This window comes from Lytechinus pictus, chromosome 11 (assembly GCF_037042905.1).
Source record: "Lytechinus pictus isolate F3 Inbred chromosome 11, Lp3.0, whole genome shotgun sequence".
Classification (NCBI taxonomy): domain Eukaryota; kingdom Metazoa; phylum Echinodermata; class Echinoidea; order Temnopleuroida; family Toxopneustidae; genus Lytechinus; species Lytechinus pictus.
The window spans coordinates 8,518,067-8,536,439 of record NC_087255.1 but is presented as its reverse complement, the minus strand read 5'-3'; the positions used below and the strand labels follow the sequence as shown (position 1 = coordinate 8,536,439).

General features: G+C 35.5%; 1 protein-coding gene across 1 annotated transcript in view; it reads right to left on the bottom strand.

Moving 5' to 3' along the window:
- Positions 1–1,473: 1,473 nt before the first annotated feature.
- Positions 1,474–18,373, bottom strand: part of LOC129270775 (neuronal acetylcholine receptor subunit alpha-10-like) — a 28,944-nt gene continuing 12,044 nt past the window's right edge. The window contains exons 3-9 of the mRNA XM_054908101.2: positions 13,620–13,664; positions 12,049–12,158; positions 9,970–10,172; positions 6,255–6,387; positions 5,443–5,636; positions 4,087–4,347; positions 1,474–3,712 (exon numbers count right to left, since the gene is read on the bottom strand). Of these exons, the coding sequence (XP_054764076.2) occupies positions 3,426–3,712; positions 4,087–4,347; positions 5,443–5,636; positions 6,255–6,387; positions 9,970–10,172; positions 12,049–12,158; positions 13,620–13,664 (1,233 nt within the window). The 3' untranslated portion in view covers positions 1,474–3,425. The remainder of the gene's footprint in view (positions 3,713–4,086; positions 4,348–5,442; positions 5,637–6,254; positions 6,388–9,969; positions 10,173–12,048; positions 12,159–13,619; positions 13,665–18,373) is intronic.

Here is an 18,373-nt window from a genome sequence, read left to right as displayed (position 1 = left end):
CTCACATTGGTACGTACATGTTTTTAAGTTTTGGTAAAGATTTGATAATGTCAATAACATTGGCATGATTTGACCACTATTGTTCCAACATCTAATTATACAAAAGTGCAGTCACCGTAAATCAAAATATCTTTGATTGATTCTTTATGAAAGTTTTCAATTTGATTTCGCATTTCATCTTGGTAATTTGTATATGTTTCTTACTAAATTTCGTTCGTAAAACTTATGTCATTGATCAAGAAATTGTTCATCAAAGTTTTAAAGAAGACTCAAATTATGTCCTGTAAATTTCTGTCAAATTCAATGGTTGAGTCGTGATTTTATACCAACATGAAATTTTTTTTTAGAATAAATATCTTATTATTAAATTTACCTGTACAAACCAGTTTTTGCAAGGAACATCAAGTGTGTGTGTTTTTTTTTTCTTATTATAGGCCTACACTTTGAATAAAAATATTCAAATCTGAATGTATAACTCGTCTGAGGGGCATTTCATAGAATTTCTATTAAACAATTTAAAGGCTTTAATGAAAAAAACTGTCTTGAGGCATCTTCTGATTTGTACCTTTCTAAGAAAAGGCGCCTAAGAATATTGTTATAGAATTGACTTTAATAGAAATGGTTTATATATTCAAATTCGAATAGACTTCTTTGAGATGTATTTAGAATAAGATTTTACAGGGTAATCCAACCCGGATAAAAACTTGCTTTTACAGGGAAAAAAATCAGACAAGTTGATAGGTGAAAGTAATATCGGACAAACAATAAGAAAGTTTGTAGCCATTTCATAAACTTTGTTGGACAGTACTATTCCTGTCAATATCATGTACGGCAAAGAACAAATTTATATATATGAGCGAGGTAGTGACCAAGATTTTCTCTTCTTCAAAAGCACAATGGAATGACACGAGCTGCTATTGGGTAAAAGAAAAAGAAGATTTCCAACACCTTCTTCGTCTTGATTCCGTTTTGTCTCATTCCACGTGGCCTAACCCTAGTTCGTGTACAACCAGTTCGTCTGAATTTGGTTTTGTTTTCATTTATTCCATTTACCACTTCGTCTAATTGCCAGTTAGGCTATACCCATTTCGCCTTACATCCACTTTATCTAGATACCACTTCGTCCGTATGGTAAACAAATTTTCATTTGACAATGTAAATAAGGATAGGTTTAAGAAGTAGAATTTTGACTAACTTGTCTTACTTGTCTTAATAGCAGGGCCCGCTGGGAGAACAGTTTTCGGAACTGAAGTGGCTACCCTGGGTAAATATGCCGCTATTATTATTATTATTATATTATTACAGTAGAATTAGACGAGGAGGGTGTAGCCCAAATGGCATTTATTCTAAATTTGTTTTAATAATTGGAATAACATGTCTTATAAAGAGCGTTTACACCATTGGTAGTATGGTTCACATTAATTTTCGAATTTAGTACATAAAAAAAATACAAAAGTCTACACGCATAATAGGTAGATTATTTTTAAATATAAATTTGACATCGGACTTATTTTCCTTTTTGCATCTGTGGAAAGGTGATTTGACATCAAATACTATATACCTCACAATCCAGCATGAATTACATTGCCATCATACAAAGTACTAATCATCCTATCCATGGGACTGCTAGCCAAACGCGTAGCTGAATGAGTAGTCATTGAAAAACTATAATCATGGTAATAGTATTGATGAAGATGATATAATGATACTTGTAATTATATATACCGAAATTTTATATTTTGTTGAAATACCCAAGGCGTATCATATCATTTGCTTATGGAAAGTTTTTAAAAACCAATGTCTGTCAACTTCAATGCAACTAGGTTGTTACCAAACATGCCGTATGCTAATAAATATTTTAAAAAGCAGTATTTCTTAATATAAAAAGTGTTAGTGTACTTCTCTTTCTCTGGTGTTGATAAATATAGATATCTAAATTTATACATATATACATATCATACATGGAAGTACATGTACATATTAATATTATAAGGGTTCCGAGTGTTATGCCAATCGAACTATATTCCTTACTTTGCTAAGATAGACCGTAGAAAGTCTGAACACATTTCATTCTGCAGCTATTAGTGAACAGACACCATGGACATTGCCAAAATCACTTCGTTTATATTCACAGCTCTGCGGTATAAACTTATCGATATATTCATGGTCCATATTCTGAACTCCGTGCTAAAATTATGGGGAGCCAAAATTCAAAATGTCTGTTTATATTGTATATTTCTTGTGTGTACTATTTTGTTTCCTTTTGCTTTGATAGTAAGGAAAAATACTTCAGTTTTCATTCCCAGACAATTATGAACAATTTGGGTGTTATATGAGTTTAAAAATGGAATATGTACTGTTAGGGAATTGTGCCCCAATTGGCTCTACATAGTTAAACCACAACTTTAAACCAGGGTTTCATTTAAACCCGAGTTCAGAATACGGGCCGGTGTACAATAAAACGTGAAATGTGATGATGCAACAGGATATCTTTTTTTTTTTAATACAATGTGTAAAACTATTATTTTCAATAAGCAGGTAGACATAATCTGGCATATAACAGAATATTTCCCCAATTAAAAGAGTAAAATTTATTATAACAATATAGAGATTAATATAGCGCATTGTTTTAAAGGTTTGTTTATACTACAAAATGAAAAATGAGGCAATTACCCTTTGACACCACTACTGAAAACACTTCTAGACGACGTTACCTACGAGAGAACCTTGCTCATGCTTATAGCGATCATAATTTTGAGATCACGAATACTGTAAGTTGCGGTAGATCTTATTTGCAAATAATTATTATAAACCGCGCACTTTCTTGGGATGAGACCTATGGATGAGACATGAACTAGGCTCATTGCGCGCTCGTCCTTGACTCGAGAAATGAAGGTGACATCCCTCTCAAGCCCAGTCCATAATATTTTAAGTAATCATGATCTCAGCTATTTAAAATACGAATTTCAACGAAACCTCGTTACGGTTAGAAAGATAGTGAATAAAATGTTTGTTATGATGGTCACAAGAAAAGACCTCCTTAGGCATTGCAGAAACTTATGTTTAATTGCAAATCAAGCATAATTAGGCATTGCAAGAAAGTTGAGTTTCAATTGAACATATATATCAAACAATATCTGGATTTAAGCAAAGGATTATAGTGCTGTTTTTTTTGGACTTATGCTTGATTTGATATTTAATTTAATTTTCCTGCAACGCCGCAAAAGATGGCATCAAACAATATCTTACTCTCTAAATTCCTCAGATTGAAACAGATTCAGGGACCAATCCAAATCTGGATTGAGTTTTCAATCTAATAGAATTACCTCATCCGACTGGAACTTCAGATCCGATTTGGATCGATCCTGACTACAAGCTATTAGATTGCCTTTCAATCTGCGGAATTTAGAGAGTAATGCCAATTATTAATCAACTATTTTGAATACGAGGATCATGACAGTCCCGATCGATCCAAGCACGTAGAAGATAGCGAAGAGGCGGTCGATCACCAGCGCGATCTGTTTCCATTCGTTCTTGATATCCTCGGTGTTATCGTCGTCTTCAAAATGAAAGCGAATGTACCGCATGTGATCATTCATCTGTCGTAGTAACAACAGATTGCTTGCGTTATCCTGTCGACCGCCATTTTGAATTGTTCCATCCCCCGGTGGCTTTACTTGACTATTCTCTGACTGGTACTTGCCCCTTTCCTCTGCATGAGAAAACAAGAGAAATCCACGAAAAGAAGGTGAAAAGGGTAACAATTTTCGCTGGGGACTTTTAGAGATTTAGCCCTATACGTCATAATCTGCCCATCGAAAAAGTTTGACCCATTACGCCACTAACCATCACCATGGGTTTCACTTCAAATATGCAGCATTGGTAGCATTTTTTTGGGTGCAATATTGCACCCTTAAGCGATAAAGGAGCCAGATGATTGTATCCTAGTGGTGCACATTTGCACCTTTACTAAAGGGTACAACTCTGCACCCTGCAAAGGTGTGCAATGTTTGTACCTGCACATTTGACATGGCATAAGCATCTCTGGGTGCAAAATTGCACCTTTTAATATAAGTGTGTACTCACCTAGGGTTCTTCTCCTGAAGCTGGTACGTTGGAAAGAGGAAAGATGTCCATTCGCATGGAAGCCTCTTTTCTGTGGATGAAACTCATTCTTGAAATCATCAGGTTGCAGCCGTAGGTTCTTTGCTAGATTACCAAGAATGATCCTACGGATCCACATAGGAGCTCTTTTGCAGTATGGTCCACGATGATGAAGGTTGATCACTGACACCGTTAGGAGGATAGAGATTGATACGAGGACCATCGTGGATACGTAATAATGACCTGTGGATATAATATGACGCAAATTGATGAGTGTTGCTCTAAATCTCTAATGAAATGAAAATGTTGCATGCATATATTTTTCAAAATTACCAATTTTACCCTCATTATAAGTCTATAGTTTAATTCAGCCACCCATTTCTTATCAGACTCCATCGGCAACTCTATCATTCCCCACACTTTTTTTGGGGGGGGTGGAGTATACAGTCACATCGAAGAGAAGAACGACAAAAAATCATTTATTCTTTTCAATGTTTTTGTTTCAATGCTTTCAATTTTATTTTCAATGCCTACCATCGGTCTGTTTGGAGTTAGTTTCGTTGATGTGACCGTATAGCACAACGGTGGTGGCAATGTTCATGATTGGCGGCATCCCGACTTGTTCTTTTGTATTTTATTATATGAAATTAGGTTTATTCAAATTTTTTCCTCCAAGAACTAGAAAAATTGTATTGACAACTGATTTAGTGCATTAGATATTTATTGCTGCAACTTATTTCATTATGAGGAGACATATTATTCACACAAGTATGTAATAATGAAAAAAAATATGATTTTATGTAGTAACATAAGAAAACAGAAAGTGGGGATGTGACATCATCAGCCCACCAAATGAATATTCATGATGACTGTTTTCACAAAGTATTCCTAAATTTTAAACTTCAATAGCTTTATTATTTGTTATCCGAATTCGATGAAATTTTCGGTATTTTGCTCAGTGAATTCTACTCTATGTATAAATATACAAATACTTTCAGCCCGGACCATCCCTTTAAGGATATTACAAAAACCTTAAAACCATCGATCCTTTAATTCTCGCTTTGATGTTCGCAGAAAAATACGTCTTCGCGGGTAGGATAGGATAGTTTTGTTTGTTTGTTTTAGATATCAATATAATTGTAAAAGATTGGACCTCTAGATAATTTGTGAAAAGTATTCTAAACCACTTTGTAGGTGTAAAAATGCATAATTGAATCGGAATATTCAAAATATTTTCATTGTTCACGATGTAATCCTTGAATAGAATAACAGACACTCACACATAACCTCATACACAAGTCTCTGAAAAAGCACAAACGAGTCAAAGATCTATTATACCTATAATGGGCACAACGCTAGAGGGCGGCATTGATTCAGCTATGAGGAGCAGGAAGACTGTGAGTGAGAGAAGGACTGTAATACCAAGAGATACCTTCTCTCCTGAATCAACCGGAAGTAGAAAACCAAGAAGAGTGATTGATGCGATCAGGATACAAGGAACCAGCAGGTTGAATACGTAATACATAGACCGTCTGAAGGAATAGGTACATATGTTATTGATTTTTTTTTACAAGAAAGAATATAAGTTGGTTATAGGCAAATCCTTTCTTTATCCATCTGTTTATTTCTTTTAAAATGAAAGAGGGCTGTACATTATCATGTTACGGTCGTCCCATATTCAATTCTTATATCATTACCATTCAGCTAAGAAATATTTAAAATTAAGTTTACTTTGGCTATAACTTTGCCCCTATTTTTTTATTATCATCATTTTTTTTTTGAGGGGGTGTTTGATCACTCGGTGAGCTGCTTTAAAGGTTTTTAATGTTTATATTAGGTGCTCCACATTGTTAATGTTATGTTCCCTACTAATATTTTCACTATTCTGTATGTAGGCTAATCCCCACCAACCCACTCTTCTCTCTCTCTCGTTTCATCTCTGTGTTTTTCATTAAAACCCTTTCTTCACACTCTTATATGACTCTTTTAATGTATTCAAAATTATATAACTTCAAATATTAAATATAAAATGGATCTGAATATAATCAACAAGAATTCTATTAAAAAAGGTAATGACAAGATCATGGTTAAAATTACGTCAAGTTACATAAAAGATATAATAGACTCACTCGCCTCGTTCGCTCACTTACCTCCTGATGTGGATGGTGTAGGTGACGTCATAATACTGGGCCTCGGGCGAATCTGGGTAAGACATTAAACTAGTCTCGTAATTCAGTCCTATCATGTCCCATTCCCCATCACTACGGAATACAGTCCCATCACCTAAAAACAATGGCGAGTATTATTTAATTATTTTATTATTCATTTATTGGTTTTATTTATTTTATACTGCAGGGTAGGCCTGTTCAGTTATGCAAAACTGCTTTCCAAAGGCGCCCTGCAGTTTAACAAATAACTCAACATCATATAGCAATGCAATTATGTAATATATAATAAAGTAAAAACAGAATACATTATATACATATAGAGTGAAATCAACAATTACTCATGGAATCATTACATTTACATTAAGTTATTTAGTGTAATTACATGTATGACAGTCAGAAATTTAATTTTAATGAGTAGTATATAAGTCATCAGTTTCATCTTCAGCATCGTCATTGATTATGATGTACTCTCTCACCCATTGATTTATAGAGTTTTTAGCAGTCTTTGTCATTAGCATTATATGAATCCAGAATCGCGTCTTTTTTATTTTTCCTACACAATGCGTGCCCATGGTGACCACGGACTTTCAAAATGACGATAATTGGTTTTTATTTAGTTAGGAATAAACCAAGTTGGAAAAAAAATCCTCGAATGCATTAGCGCCTCGGCAGCAAATGTATAGCAAGGGTAATTATAAAATTTTAATGTTGATCAGGGCCCGCTGGAAGAACAGTCTTCGGAACTAAAGCGGCTACCCTGGGAAATATAACATTACTGTTATAAAATATGCCTTATGAATTTTCAAGGCCACGCGTCGAAATATAAGGATGTATGATTTTCGTTTTAAGGAGCAACTCGAGTGTTGCGGTGCAGATGGTTTGACCCTGCGCTTCCACCGTACTACTGACAGTTAAAGGGATACTCCAGACTGAAAGTAATACGATTTGAACAGATAGAGAAAAATCAGACAATCAAAACACTGAAAATTTGATCAAAATTGGACAAAGAATAACGAAGTTATGGCATTTTAAAGATTTGCATTATTCCGGTGGAAAAAAATCTAGGCATGTCTTCATGACTATTCAATGAGCAAACTGATGATGTCATATTCCCACTTGTTCTTTTGTATTTTATTATAAGAAATTATGTTTATTCAACTAAAAATGGATCGACAACTGATTTAGTGTTTTAGCTATTCATTGAAGTCGGGAAAAGTCTCTATTTACTAAAAAATAATAAGACCCATTATTAGTAAATTAACTGCTGATTTAATTTTCTACAAATCTGTTATTCAGTCACAATTTGATTACTGTTCCACTGTATGGGGAAAAACTTCCCAAATCAATTATAGGAAACTGCAAACATTACAAAATAGAGCATTGACCATCTATATCCATCGAAATTCCTTATTCTTCGCTAAATATGGATAATCAAAAAATTCGTTGGGCCAAACACTTGGCCGTTGTCATGTTAAATCAGAAGATAATCTTGGCCCACCATATCTTAGGGATACATTTGTTTCCCGTACATCTATATACAAAATACGGTCTGGAAATGACCAACTGCCTTTGAACTGCCCCAAAACCGAATATGGCATAAGACGTGGAACAAGCTATGGAGCACGTACATCCCTCCTGAAACTGACTACCTCGAAGATAAAGCTTCGGATCGACCTATTATAATTCCCCCTTACTGCATGCTACCCCCCCTCCCCCCACCATCCCCCATACCGCTTTTTTATGTATTTGTATAAGTTGTAATTTGTAGTCGTACCTTACCTTGTGGGTGTTTCATAAAGCTGTTCGTAAGATACGAATGACTTTACGCACGACTGGTAATCCTTTCTCATGCCAAGTGATATATCCCTATGTAATGGAGTTAGGACCTAAGATCATGTTCCAGTCATGCGTAAAGTTGTGCGTAACTTTACGAACAGCTTTATGAAACACCCGCCTTGTATAGGATTGATGTATGTTTCCTTTGATATATGTATTTGTTTGTATATTGTATGTTTGTATTTTTTAAACGTGTCTACTGGACCCCTAAGAAGAACAGACTGTGGCTGAAGAGGGCCATCCATGCAGCCCACGAGTGGAGGAGAAATAAATAAATAGAATAAATGAATAAATTGCTGCGACTTATTTCATTATAAGGGAGACATACCAATCTCACATATACGAGATAATGAAATTTATTATGAAAATTATTATATCATGTATTAACATATTAAAAAAAAGGAAAGTGGGGGTGTGATCTCTTCAGCCCACCTAATGAATATTCATGACGACAAGCGTAACTGTTTTCACAATATGTTTAGATTTAGAATTTAATCACTTCACTATCTGTTATCAGATTTTGATGAAACTTTCAGCATTTTACTTTGTGAATTTTACTCTATTTAGATAGAGAACCCCCTTAAGCTTTTGGGGCTGGTTTGAGATAAGACCATTATAATCTGTTACATTTCAAATGAAAGGAAATGAATGTTGATTCGAAAGGAAGACAATAAAGTTGTCGGCTATAATAATCATAAGTAAAAAATGTTTATATTTCTATAGCGATTCTAGACTCTAGATGCCATCCAGGTCAGAATTTAAAATAAGATCCATACAATTACTAGGCAATGGGAGCATTTTTTTTTTCATTTTTTTAAATAAATTTCCAATCTTTATCGACAAATAATTTTCATGCCTGGTGCAATAATGTTAAAATTATAGAATCAATATATCAGCTATTTTATATCGTTAGCTTTCTCATGTCAATGCAAAACGTAACATGCTTTTCTGTCATATTTTCAGTTTTTACATTTTTATAGCTCAAATTTGATTTTCGGTTTAAATTTACTCTTAATAAAGGGATTCCGGGCTGAAAATAATTATATCTGAATACATAGAGTAAAAATTTGGAAATTTTATTCTGATAACAAATAATGAAGTTATTGAATTTCAAAGTTTATCAATATTTTGTGAAAAAATTATATGCACGTCATCATGAATATTCATTGGGTGGGCTGATGTCCCGTCCCAGCTTTCCTTATGTTATTACATAAAATTATAATTATTTCATATTTTCATACATGTGTGTATGATATGTCTCCCTTACAATAAAATAAGTTGCAGCAATGAATATCCAATGCAATAAATCAGTTATCATTCCTTTTTTATTATTCCTTTAATACTATATTTAAAAGAAATTACAATTTCATATAATAAAATGCAAAAGAAGAAGTGGGGATATAACATTATCAGTTTGTTCATTAAATACTAATGAAGACATTTCATAGAACTGTTTCACAAAAATAATACCAAATTTTAAAACGTCATATCTTCTTTATTCCTCGTCCGATTTCAATAAAAAAATTCACTGTTTTGTTTGATTTCAAGTCATATAACTTTTATCCTGGAGTACCCCTTTACAAGTGAATTCTGATGAACAAGTACATACAATTGAAGCGTAATATTTCATTCTATTCCACTTACGTTCTTGCCCCGTAATTTTAATTTATTTTTATTCATTTAACTGTTTTTGTTAATTCGCAAGTATTTATTAATTTCATGTATTTTTTCTCTCTCTTTTTTACTTTGTATGTCAGTCACAAGACGGTTTTACGTTGTCTTTTATTTTGTTTATACCATAATTGAATTGAATTGAATTGAGTTGAATACGACAATGCCTTATGTCACAATCCACAATTACCTGAACCAGAGAGCATTAGCTCGGAGCCATCGTGTTGCCAAGGACCAAACTTGATTGGACATTTCTGGTAATCAAAAGGAAAGTTTGCAACATCAAGCTGACAGCTGGACTGGATGATACATGGCGATGCCCAGTTTATGTGACCATCATGTTCTACCTTCACAATCTTGTTGAACATGTAAGGTTTGTACGCATCAGCAGCACTGCAGATGGAGAGAACGTTATCACCGTCATCAGTGAGTCCATTTTTATTACGAGCAATTAACTCTCGGAGCTTATTTAAAGGACACAATCCATGTGTCCGATTAAATTTTAGACACTGTGTACAATTAGAGAGACAGAAATATATTATTATGTTGCCAAATTGAAGAGTAATCTTTTATACCCCCTCAAAACGGCAACAAATTGGCAACAGAATATAATATTGTGTTGTCATTTGATTTTGTCGTCTTGAAAAGTATTTTTAAACTCCATGAATTGGCAGCTTATTGGAATGGCAACGAAATTGTATATATTTTTTCATCTCTCTGTTATATCATACAGCGTTTAAGAATAATGGGTATTGTATTTTATTTGATGAAAATATTGAATATTTCATCTTTCCTCTCTGTAATGTAAACCATGGTATGATTCATCAATGGATATGTGGAATTGCGATTGTAATTAACATTTTCAAAATACTCTTATTCATCATTTAACTGGATAGTCCTATATAAGAAATATTGATCATCGACCCTGTCACCGTTGAATCAACAAACGTTTGATTTTTTTTTGAACAATTGCTCTCCTCAATATGGTTTCAAGAAGGCATGCAACAATAGATCTTAATTCAATTATACCAAATAGTGATTTCAAAATTGTATGACAATTGCCCAATTTTTATATAAAGAAGCTATAGTTTCGAGTTTTTCACGGATTAGCATGAAAAAACGTGTCACTGAATTTGAAAAGAAAAGTCAGATATAGACCTACAAATAGATGCCTAGTACCGATATGCCTTTAACAAGCCTTATAAGGGGAAAAATCGACTTGAATATCAAGTGCCGAAAAATATCGCGATCAAATATCCGTGATGTTTGATGCAGGATGTCGAAGAAATATCATTAAAAGTTGTACGCGGAAACGGTTCAACATTTTCAGTCGCATGGCTTTTTTCCTTCCTCACATTTCCATCTGAATATCAACCGGAATCCTATGATAAGTTAAAGGTCAAGTCCACCCCAGAAAAATGTTGATTTGAATAAATAGAGAAAAAACAAAACTAGCACAACGCTGAAAATTTCATCAAAATCGGATGTAAAATAAGAAAGTTATGACATTTTAAAGTTTCGATTATTTTTCACAAAACAGTGATATGCACAACTAAGTTACATGCAAATGAGACGGTTGATGATGTCCCTCACTCACTATTTCTTTTGGTTTTTATTGTTTGAATTATACAATATTTCGTTTTTTACAGATTTGACAATAAGGACCAACTTGACTGAACCATATAGTATTAAACAATGCAAATTCCATATGTTCAGGGAGGAATTTATCGTTGTTTCACTTGGCAATGAGGAGAAAATTAGAATATTTCATATGTCATATAATAAAATACAAAAGAAATAGTGAGTGGATGACGTCACCAGTCTCCTCATTTGCATACAGACCAAGATGTGCATATATAACTGTTTTGTGAAACTAAGCGAAACTTAAAAATGACATAACTTTCTTATTTTAAATCCGATTTTGATGAAATGTTCAGTGTTATGCTTGTTGGATTTTTCTCTTTTTATTCATATCAACTTTTTGTTGGAGTGGACTTGTCCTTTAAGAAAGATTGAATGAAAAAAAACATCGAAATCGTAATAAGATATTTTTTTAATGAGAAGAGAGAAAAAATTATTAAACATGGACATTGGATGAAACATAACGAAATAATGCAATTTGAAGTTAGCGTCGTATCCAAATGATCCGTGTTTATTATCAAATATATCCATAATAAATAAAAGTGGCCCTAAAACAATACAAATAATGGTTGTAATAAATCATTACGGATGGCGATCATTATGTCGTTCCCGAGTTGGTTATTCTTACTTGTTATATATGACGATATCTGGCATCCAAATGAGGTCAGAGGTCAATTTGAAACTGGTTAATCCGCTGTACTCGGCAGGATCCCAGCGAAGAAACTCATCGTACCATTCCTATCACGTAAAAAAAAATGGTCTATACACATTCACATGTCAAATTACATATTGATACGTTACTTTAATGCATGCAGTTAATAGAAGAGCTCCCTTGAAGAACGTTATGTAAAATCATAAGAAAAAGTCGCACCTGCCCCCCCCCCCTACCCCCTTCCCCGTAGTGACGTACCTGATTTCAAATACTTTCAAACTTCGGGGATTGTGGCTTACATAAACTTAGTGTCCATTCCGCATACCGGTTTTATCCCGATTTGCAATTTGTTATCCCCCTCCCTTCTCCCCCACCCCCCCCCCTCTCCGTCTCTCCCTCCCCCTCCCTCTCTCTCTCTCTCTTATCCCCTCTCCTGTATATCTCTTGGTAATTCTATCCTTCTCCAAATCCAGAATGTAAGGTGGCGGTGACGGTAAGCAGACCGTTTAATCTTCATGATCATTACGTCTTGGATTGCGAGGGGATCACCACATAAAATTAGTATTTCAACTTCAATTATTTTAATTCCCCTATACTCAATTCAGAAAATGTATACGCTATCAATGATTTATATGAAATAGTATATTTTAGAGGTTATTCGATGGAAAGAAGAAACCAATGACAGTTTTGTCAACGTAATGTTTGCTCCTTATACTGCGTTACAATGACCTATAACTTGCCCATTTGAAATTCTGATGATTTTTTATAAACTGATCATGGACCATAATTACTCATGTTACTTTTCGTGCATATCACATTTCTGCTTCAAAATCCAGTGTGAATCCAATTGATAATGCCAGTGCTTCTAGCAACTAGGCAAATTAATAGAAAGAATTATTCATTAAAGAATAGTTCTATAAAAGATTATTCTTTGAAGGAAAAAAATATTTGATAGATTAGTTTTTTTTTCAGGGTTACTCAGGGTTTAATGTTTATATTTACCAGTTATAGCCTGCATGCTGAACTAGGGTTTAATTCAAACTCTTGACATAAATTGTGTTTTTATAAGGAATAATATACAAACGTTGCACTAATTTCTCAGCAGAGTTTCAATTCGTCAATACATTTTGGTTCCCAGTTCAGTTCCGTGACATTTGCTCCGGCGACAATTGCTCCGCTGGAAATTCCACACACTGATGTAATAACCAACTTCAACTCTGGATTTAACGTTATTCCGTATCATAAACCTATAACCCTAGACCTAACATAAAACCATATTATGCAGCCCTAACCCTAAACCTATATCGTAGAGGATCAATTGTCGTGTCACCCCCTATTCATAACATTTCATACATGTAACTGTCTCGGAATAATACCTGAAATATTTTTTCTTCACAATAAAAACATATGGAAAGAATACATTCAATAAGAAACATACAATGTAAACTAAATTTCTAAAGTTTCGGCTTGCCATAGCACAGAGGTGGGCCATGTTTTAGGTTAAACTATATACTACAGAATACGGGCTTATATATTGTCATACTCACATAAGTCAGCCACACGTTAGTCTTCAATTGCTGCAACCTCTCGTCCTATGTATGCAAAAGAATATCAATACACTGTATAATGGTGTCAAAACTTGACCATCGGTGTTAACAGAGACCAACATCAGTAATTTTACATGGTGTTAGATTAAACACCCATTGGTTTTAATATAAAGATTACATTCCCTATGTTGTTATTACAATCTTGGTGGTATATTGTAACACGTGACAATGTGTTCCTTCAAGAGCCTGACTGGTCTGATGATATTATAATTACAAGAGTTTCATTTACTATTTAATAAAAAAAGCACATGCATTCGTAATTCCGAAGGTTCGTTAGTCCGAAAACGAAGTGAGTTTCGTAATTCCGAAGGTTCGTTAGTCCGAAAACGAAGTGAGGTTCGTAATTCCGAAGGTTCGTTAATCCGAAAACGAAATGAGGTTCGTAATTCCGAAGGTTTGTTAGTCCGAAAACTAATTATTTACGAACCTTATTTCGTTTTCAGACTGACGAACCTTCGGAACAACGAACCTTATTTCGTTTTCGGATTATCGAACCTTCGGAATAACGAACCTTCGGAATAACGCCACAAATGTTCGGATTAACGAACCCTTTTACGTTTTCGGATTAACGAACATCGAGGTATAGGGAATTTACGTGTTTCGGAATTACGAACCGTCGGAATAAAGAACCTTCGGAATTACGAAGTGTAACCCAAAAAAGACCTATTGATGAATCAATAAACCCCGATCTACATATAGAATTCTCACGATAAGTAAAGGTTAATATCACTATAATTAGAACGTAAGGTCTACCGGGCCCCAAAACTCTGATTGAGAATGTCTAGAATGCCATTAGAAAGGGTGTTGGTTTTAATTCTGGTCATTTTCAGAAGAATATGTTTTATTAAAAGAACACGTGCACACGTTGGTATCAGTAACGCATGAAGCATTTTCATTTATTTGATGCAAGATAAAAGAGCAATGTAGATAACATTCCTTGAAATCAGCCGATCTCCCGTTAATAAAATCATCATTGGTCAGTTGTATTGCCATCACTAGGGCCTGACCCTTGCCAAATATTTATTGCGTAATATCATTTTATTACCACTGCAGAAACGCGCGCCACAAAGAGAGTTCATATCTACCGTAGATGGTATTATCGTAAATCTCAATTTAAACATACCGCGCATTTCACACACACTATAGTGATAATGGATACTCTCGGCTGCAGTCCTCCTCTCATCATGAACAAAGGAGTGATATTCTTTAATTTTTCATTTTTATTAACTCATTTTGTTTTGTTTTACTCGTTGAAATCATTCAGCATTGGACATCGCAACATCCCGCCCAAAATATTGAATGTATCATTCCATTGCACCGCAGATACAGCACACGCAGGAATTTTTAATTTAATTGTATTTTTGTATCTTTTAATGTAATATGTGTAAGCTAAAAAAGAGAGATTATAATTATTCATGTGATTTCATATGAATCAAGGCTTATCATGCTTATGGTAGGTTTTAAAAAATATGATTGTTTTTGCTATACACCGTTGAACTGTTGAAAATATTAACGAAGGTATGACGTAGTGCTAGGGACCGATGCCACTTAATAATAATAATAATAATTAAAGATTTGTATAGCGCACATATCTGTCGATGACACTCAAGGCGCACAATTAACTACTTATATAAAACAGAAATCAATAAATACATAAAAATGAACAAACTGAGAAGAAAAAATACACAATCAGTTAAGTTGGTAGTCAAAAAATAAAAAATGGCCTTATCACACAACAGTTAAGGAAATGCTTCCCTCATGAGGTAAGTCTTCAATTTGCTGTGGAATAGCTCTCTTGACTGGCACGACTTAATGTCCGATGGGATTGAATTCCACAAACGGGGACCAGCAACGGAAAAAGATCTGTCACCCCAGGACCTTTTCACTCTAACTTGTTGGAGCTGGTGAACATTCCCTGAACGAAGACCGGGTCTACACGATCTCTTCAACTCCAGAAGATCTGATAGGTACACTGGTGTCTGGTTGGTTTTCAGTTTAAAGACCAAGGAAAGAACTTTATATGCAAGTCTTTGCCTAACAGGCAGCCAATGTAATTCCTTGAGAACTGGGGTGATATGATCCGACAACTTTGAACGCTTTACAAGTCGTGCGGCAGAATTCTGGACCTTCTGTAGTCGTTTTATTTGAGTATCAGGCAGTCCAACCAAAGTACTGTTGTACATATCCAAACGTGATGTGACAAGAACATGAACTGCCTGCTTCGTTGCATGGGGATTCAGGTAATCCCGGATCCGACGAATCTGCCTAATGTGATAAAATGATGATCTGATGCAGCTAGAGATTTGTGGTTCCATAGACATAGTACTATCAAGTGTCAAACCTAGCGAGCGAACTTTAGAAACAGGCTCAACATGTACATCACCAATTTTTAGGTTAGGAATGATGACCTTTTTGATCTGTTGGGAAGAGCCAAAGAAAATGAATTCAGACTTCGCCTGGTTGATTTTCAAGTAGTTCTGCCCCATCCATTTGGAGATCTCTGCTACACATGACTCAAATCTAGCAAGTACGTTGTCCACATCAGTTTGATTAGGTAAGCATGGTAAATACAGCTGAATGTCGTCAGCGTATATGTGATACATCAAATCATGCCGATTGATAATGTCATAGATTGGTAGAATGTCCATGGAAAACATTTGTGGTCCGAGCACTGAGCCTTGAGGTACGGAGCAATCAAGAGAAACTGGATCAGAGATGTCATCCTCACCAATGCGAACTGATTGAGTACGACCATCAAGGTATGACTGACACCAGCTCAGAGCTGACCCACTGATACCAATTTCCTGTAGTCTGCGAAGTAGAATACAATGATCGACCGTATCAAACGCTGAACTCAAATCCAGTTGAACGAGGCCAGTCAACATGCCTCTATCCATGGCTCGGAGGATGTCATTAGTCACTCGCAAGACAGCTGTCTCTACTGAATGGTTTTTCCTGTAGGCCGACTGGAAAGGATCCTGCAGAGATTGGTCAACTACACATCTGAGGATACGAGCAGTAGCCGCTCTTTCAATTACTTTTCCAAGGAATTTCAAGTTAGCTACTGGTCTGTAGTTTTCCAGTCTCTCCTTATCCAAGTTTGACTTCTTAAGTAGAGGTCTAATCGTAGCATGTTTCAAGTTCTCTGGAAAGACAGCTTTGGTAAAAGACCCATTAACCAACTTTGTAATAAATGGCACAAATGCAGAGAGATGATCCTTGATTAGCCATGTTGGAATGGGGTCTTGGTGACAAGAGCTCGAGGGTAACTGTTTGATGATTCTCTCAATTTCAGCTTCTGATACCAAATCAAAACTACACATATACGGATCTCGATGTGACGAAGCCTCACTGATATCGTGATGCTGCACAAAAGAATCACGAATTGTGTTGATCTTGTTCAAGAAATGCTCCGAGAATCTGTTTTCTAACGACCCATCAGGTGGTAGTTGTGGTAACACAGGATCGCCTTTCTTCTGGAGTAGGTCATCGATGATGGTGAACAAAGCTCTCTGATCTGATGAACAGCTCTCAATAACAGATGAGTAGAACTGTGTCTTCGCTTCCTTCATGAGCTTCACAACAATCCGGCATTGCTCTTGGTATCTCTTATGATGTAGTTGGCCTTCTCCTTTGGATTTACATTTTCTCCACTTTCTTTCCAACCTCCGTCTCACCTTCTTAGCAGTCCGAATCTCTTCATTATACCATGGACATTTCTCTCTTTGTTTCAGGCGTCTTGTCTTCAAAGGTGCAAGGTCCTCAAGGATATCACACAGAGATCGTTCGTATGTTTCTACGGATGCAGAAATGCCAAGGTTCTCTACGTCAATCTTCGACAGAGCCTCAAAGACGCGTTGATGAAATACCTCATGGTCCATTGCCTTGAAACTGCGCATGGTAATTGTCCTCTTTGGATGTATAGGCTTTTTCAATGACAATTTGCAGGTGATGGCAAAATGATCAGACAGTCCTGGATGAACTGATATGTCAGAGACAATATCGTCACCATCACGAGTTATCAGCAGATCCAGTGTATGACCAAGACAATGAGTTTGGGTGGATACATGCTGGGTCATACCATATGAAGACAACAACTTCTTAAAAAGAATTGTATTCCCTGCAGTTGTGTCATCCATCCATATGTTAAAATCACCTGTGATCACAAGTTTGGAAGGATGGAGAAGATAATGGTCCATCAGTTTGCCGAAGTCCTCAAGAAACGATGCAAAAGGCACATGTTGACCATTTTCACTGTTCCTTTCAGGGCGGTATATGATGACTAAACGAAATGTACCATGATCATCTGATACTTGTGCATGTAGGGCTTCGAAGGAGTTATACCTCTGGGGTAATTCTGTCTTCAAACATAGATCAGACCTACACAACAAGCCGACACCTCCTCCAGGTCTGTTATCTCGAGGGATATGGACTAATGAGTAGCCTCTTGGGGTGGCTTCCTTGGCCACAAGGTCGTCCTCTGGTCTCAGCCATGTCTCCGTCATGGCAATGATATCAAAACCTTGCTCAGTTACAAAGTCAACAAATTGAATAGTTTTATTCCGAATTGACCGTAAATTGATGGTGCAAAGTTTAGCAAGCTCAGAGACAGGCTGAATGTGAATCAAGTTATTGGTATCACAAGATCGGACATTTTTCTTAGCTTGGCGTATAGTATCCTGTATGACAGGAAT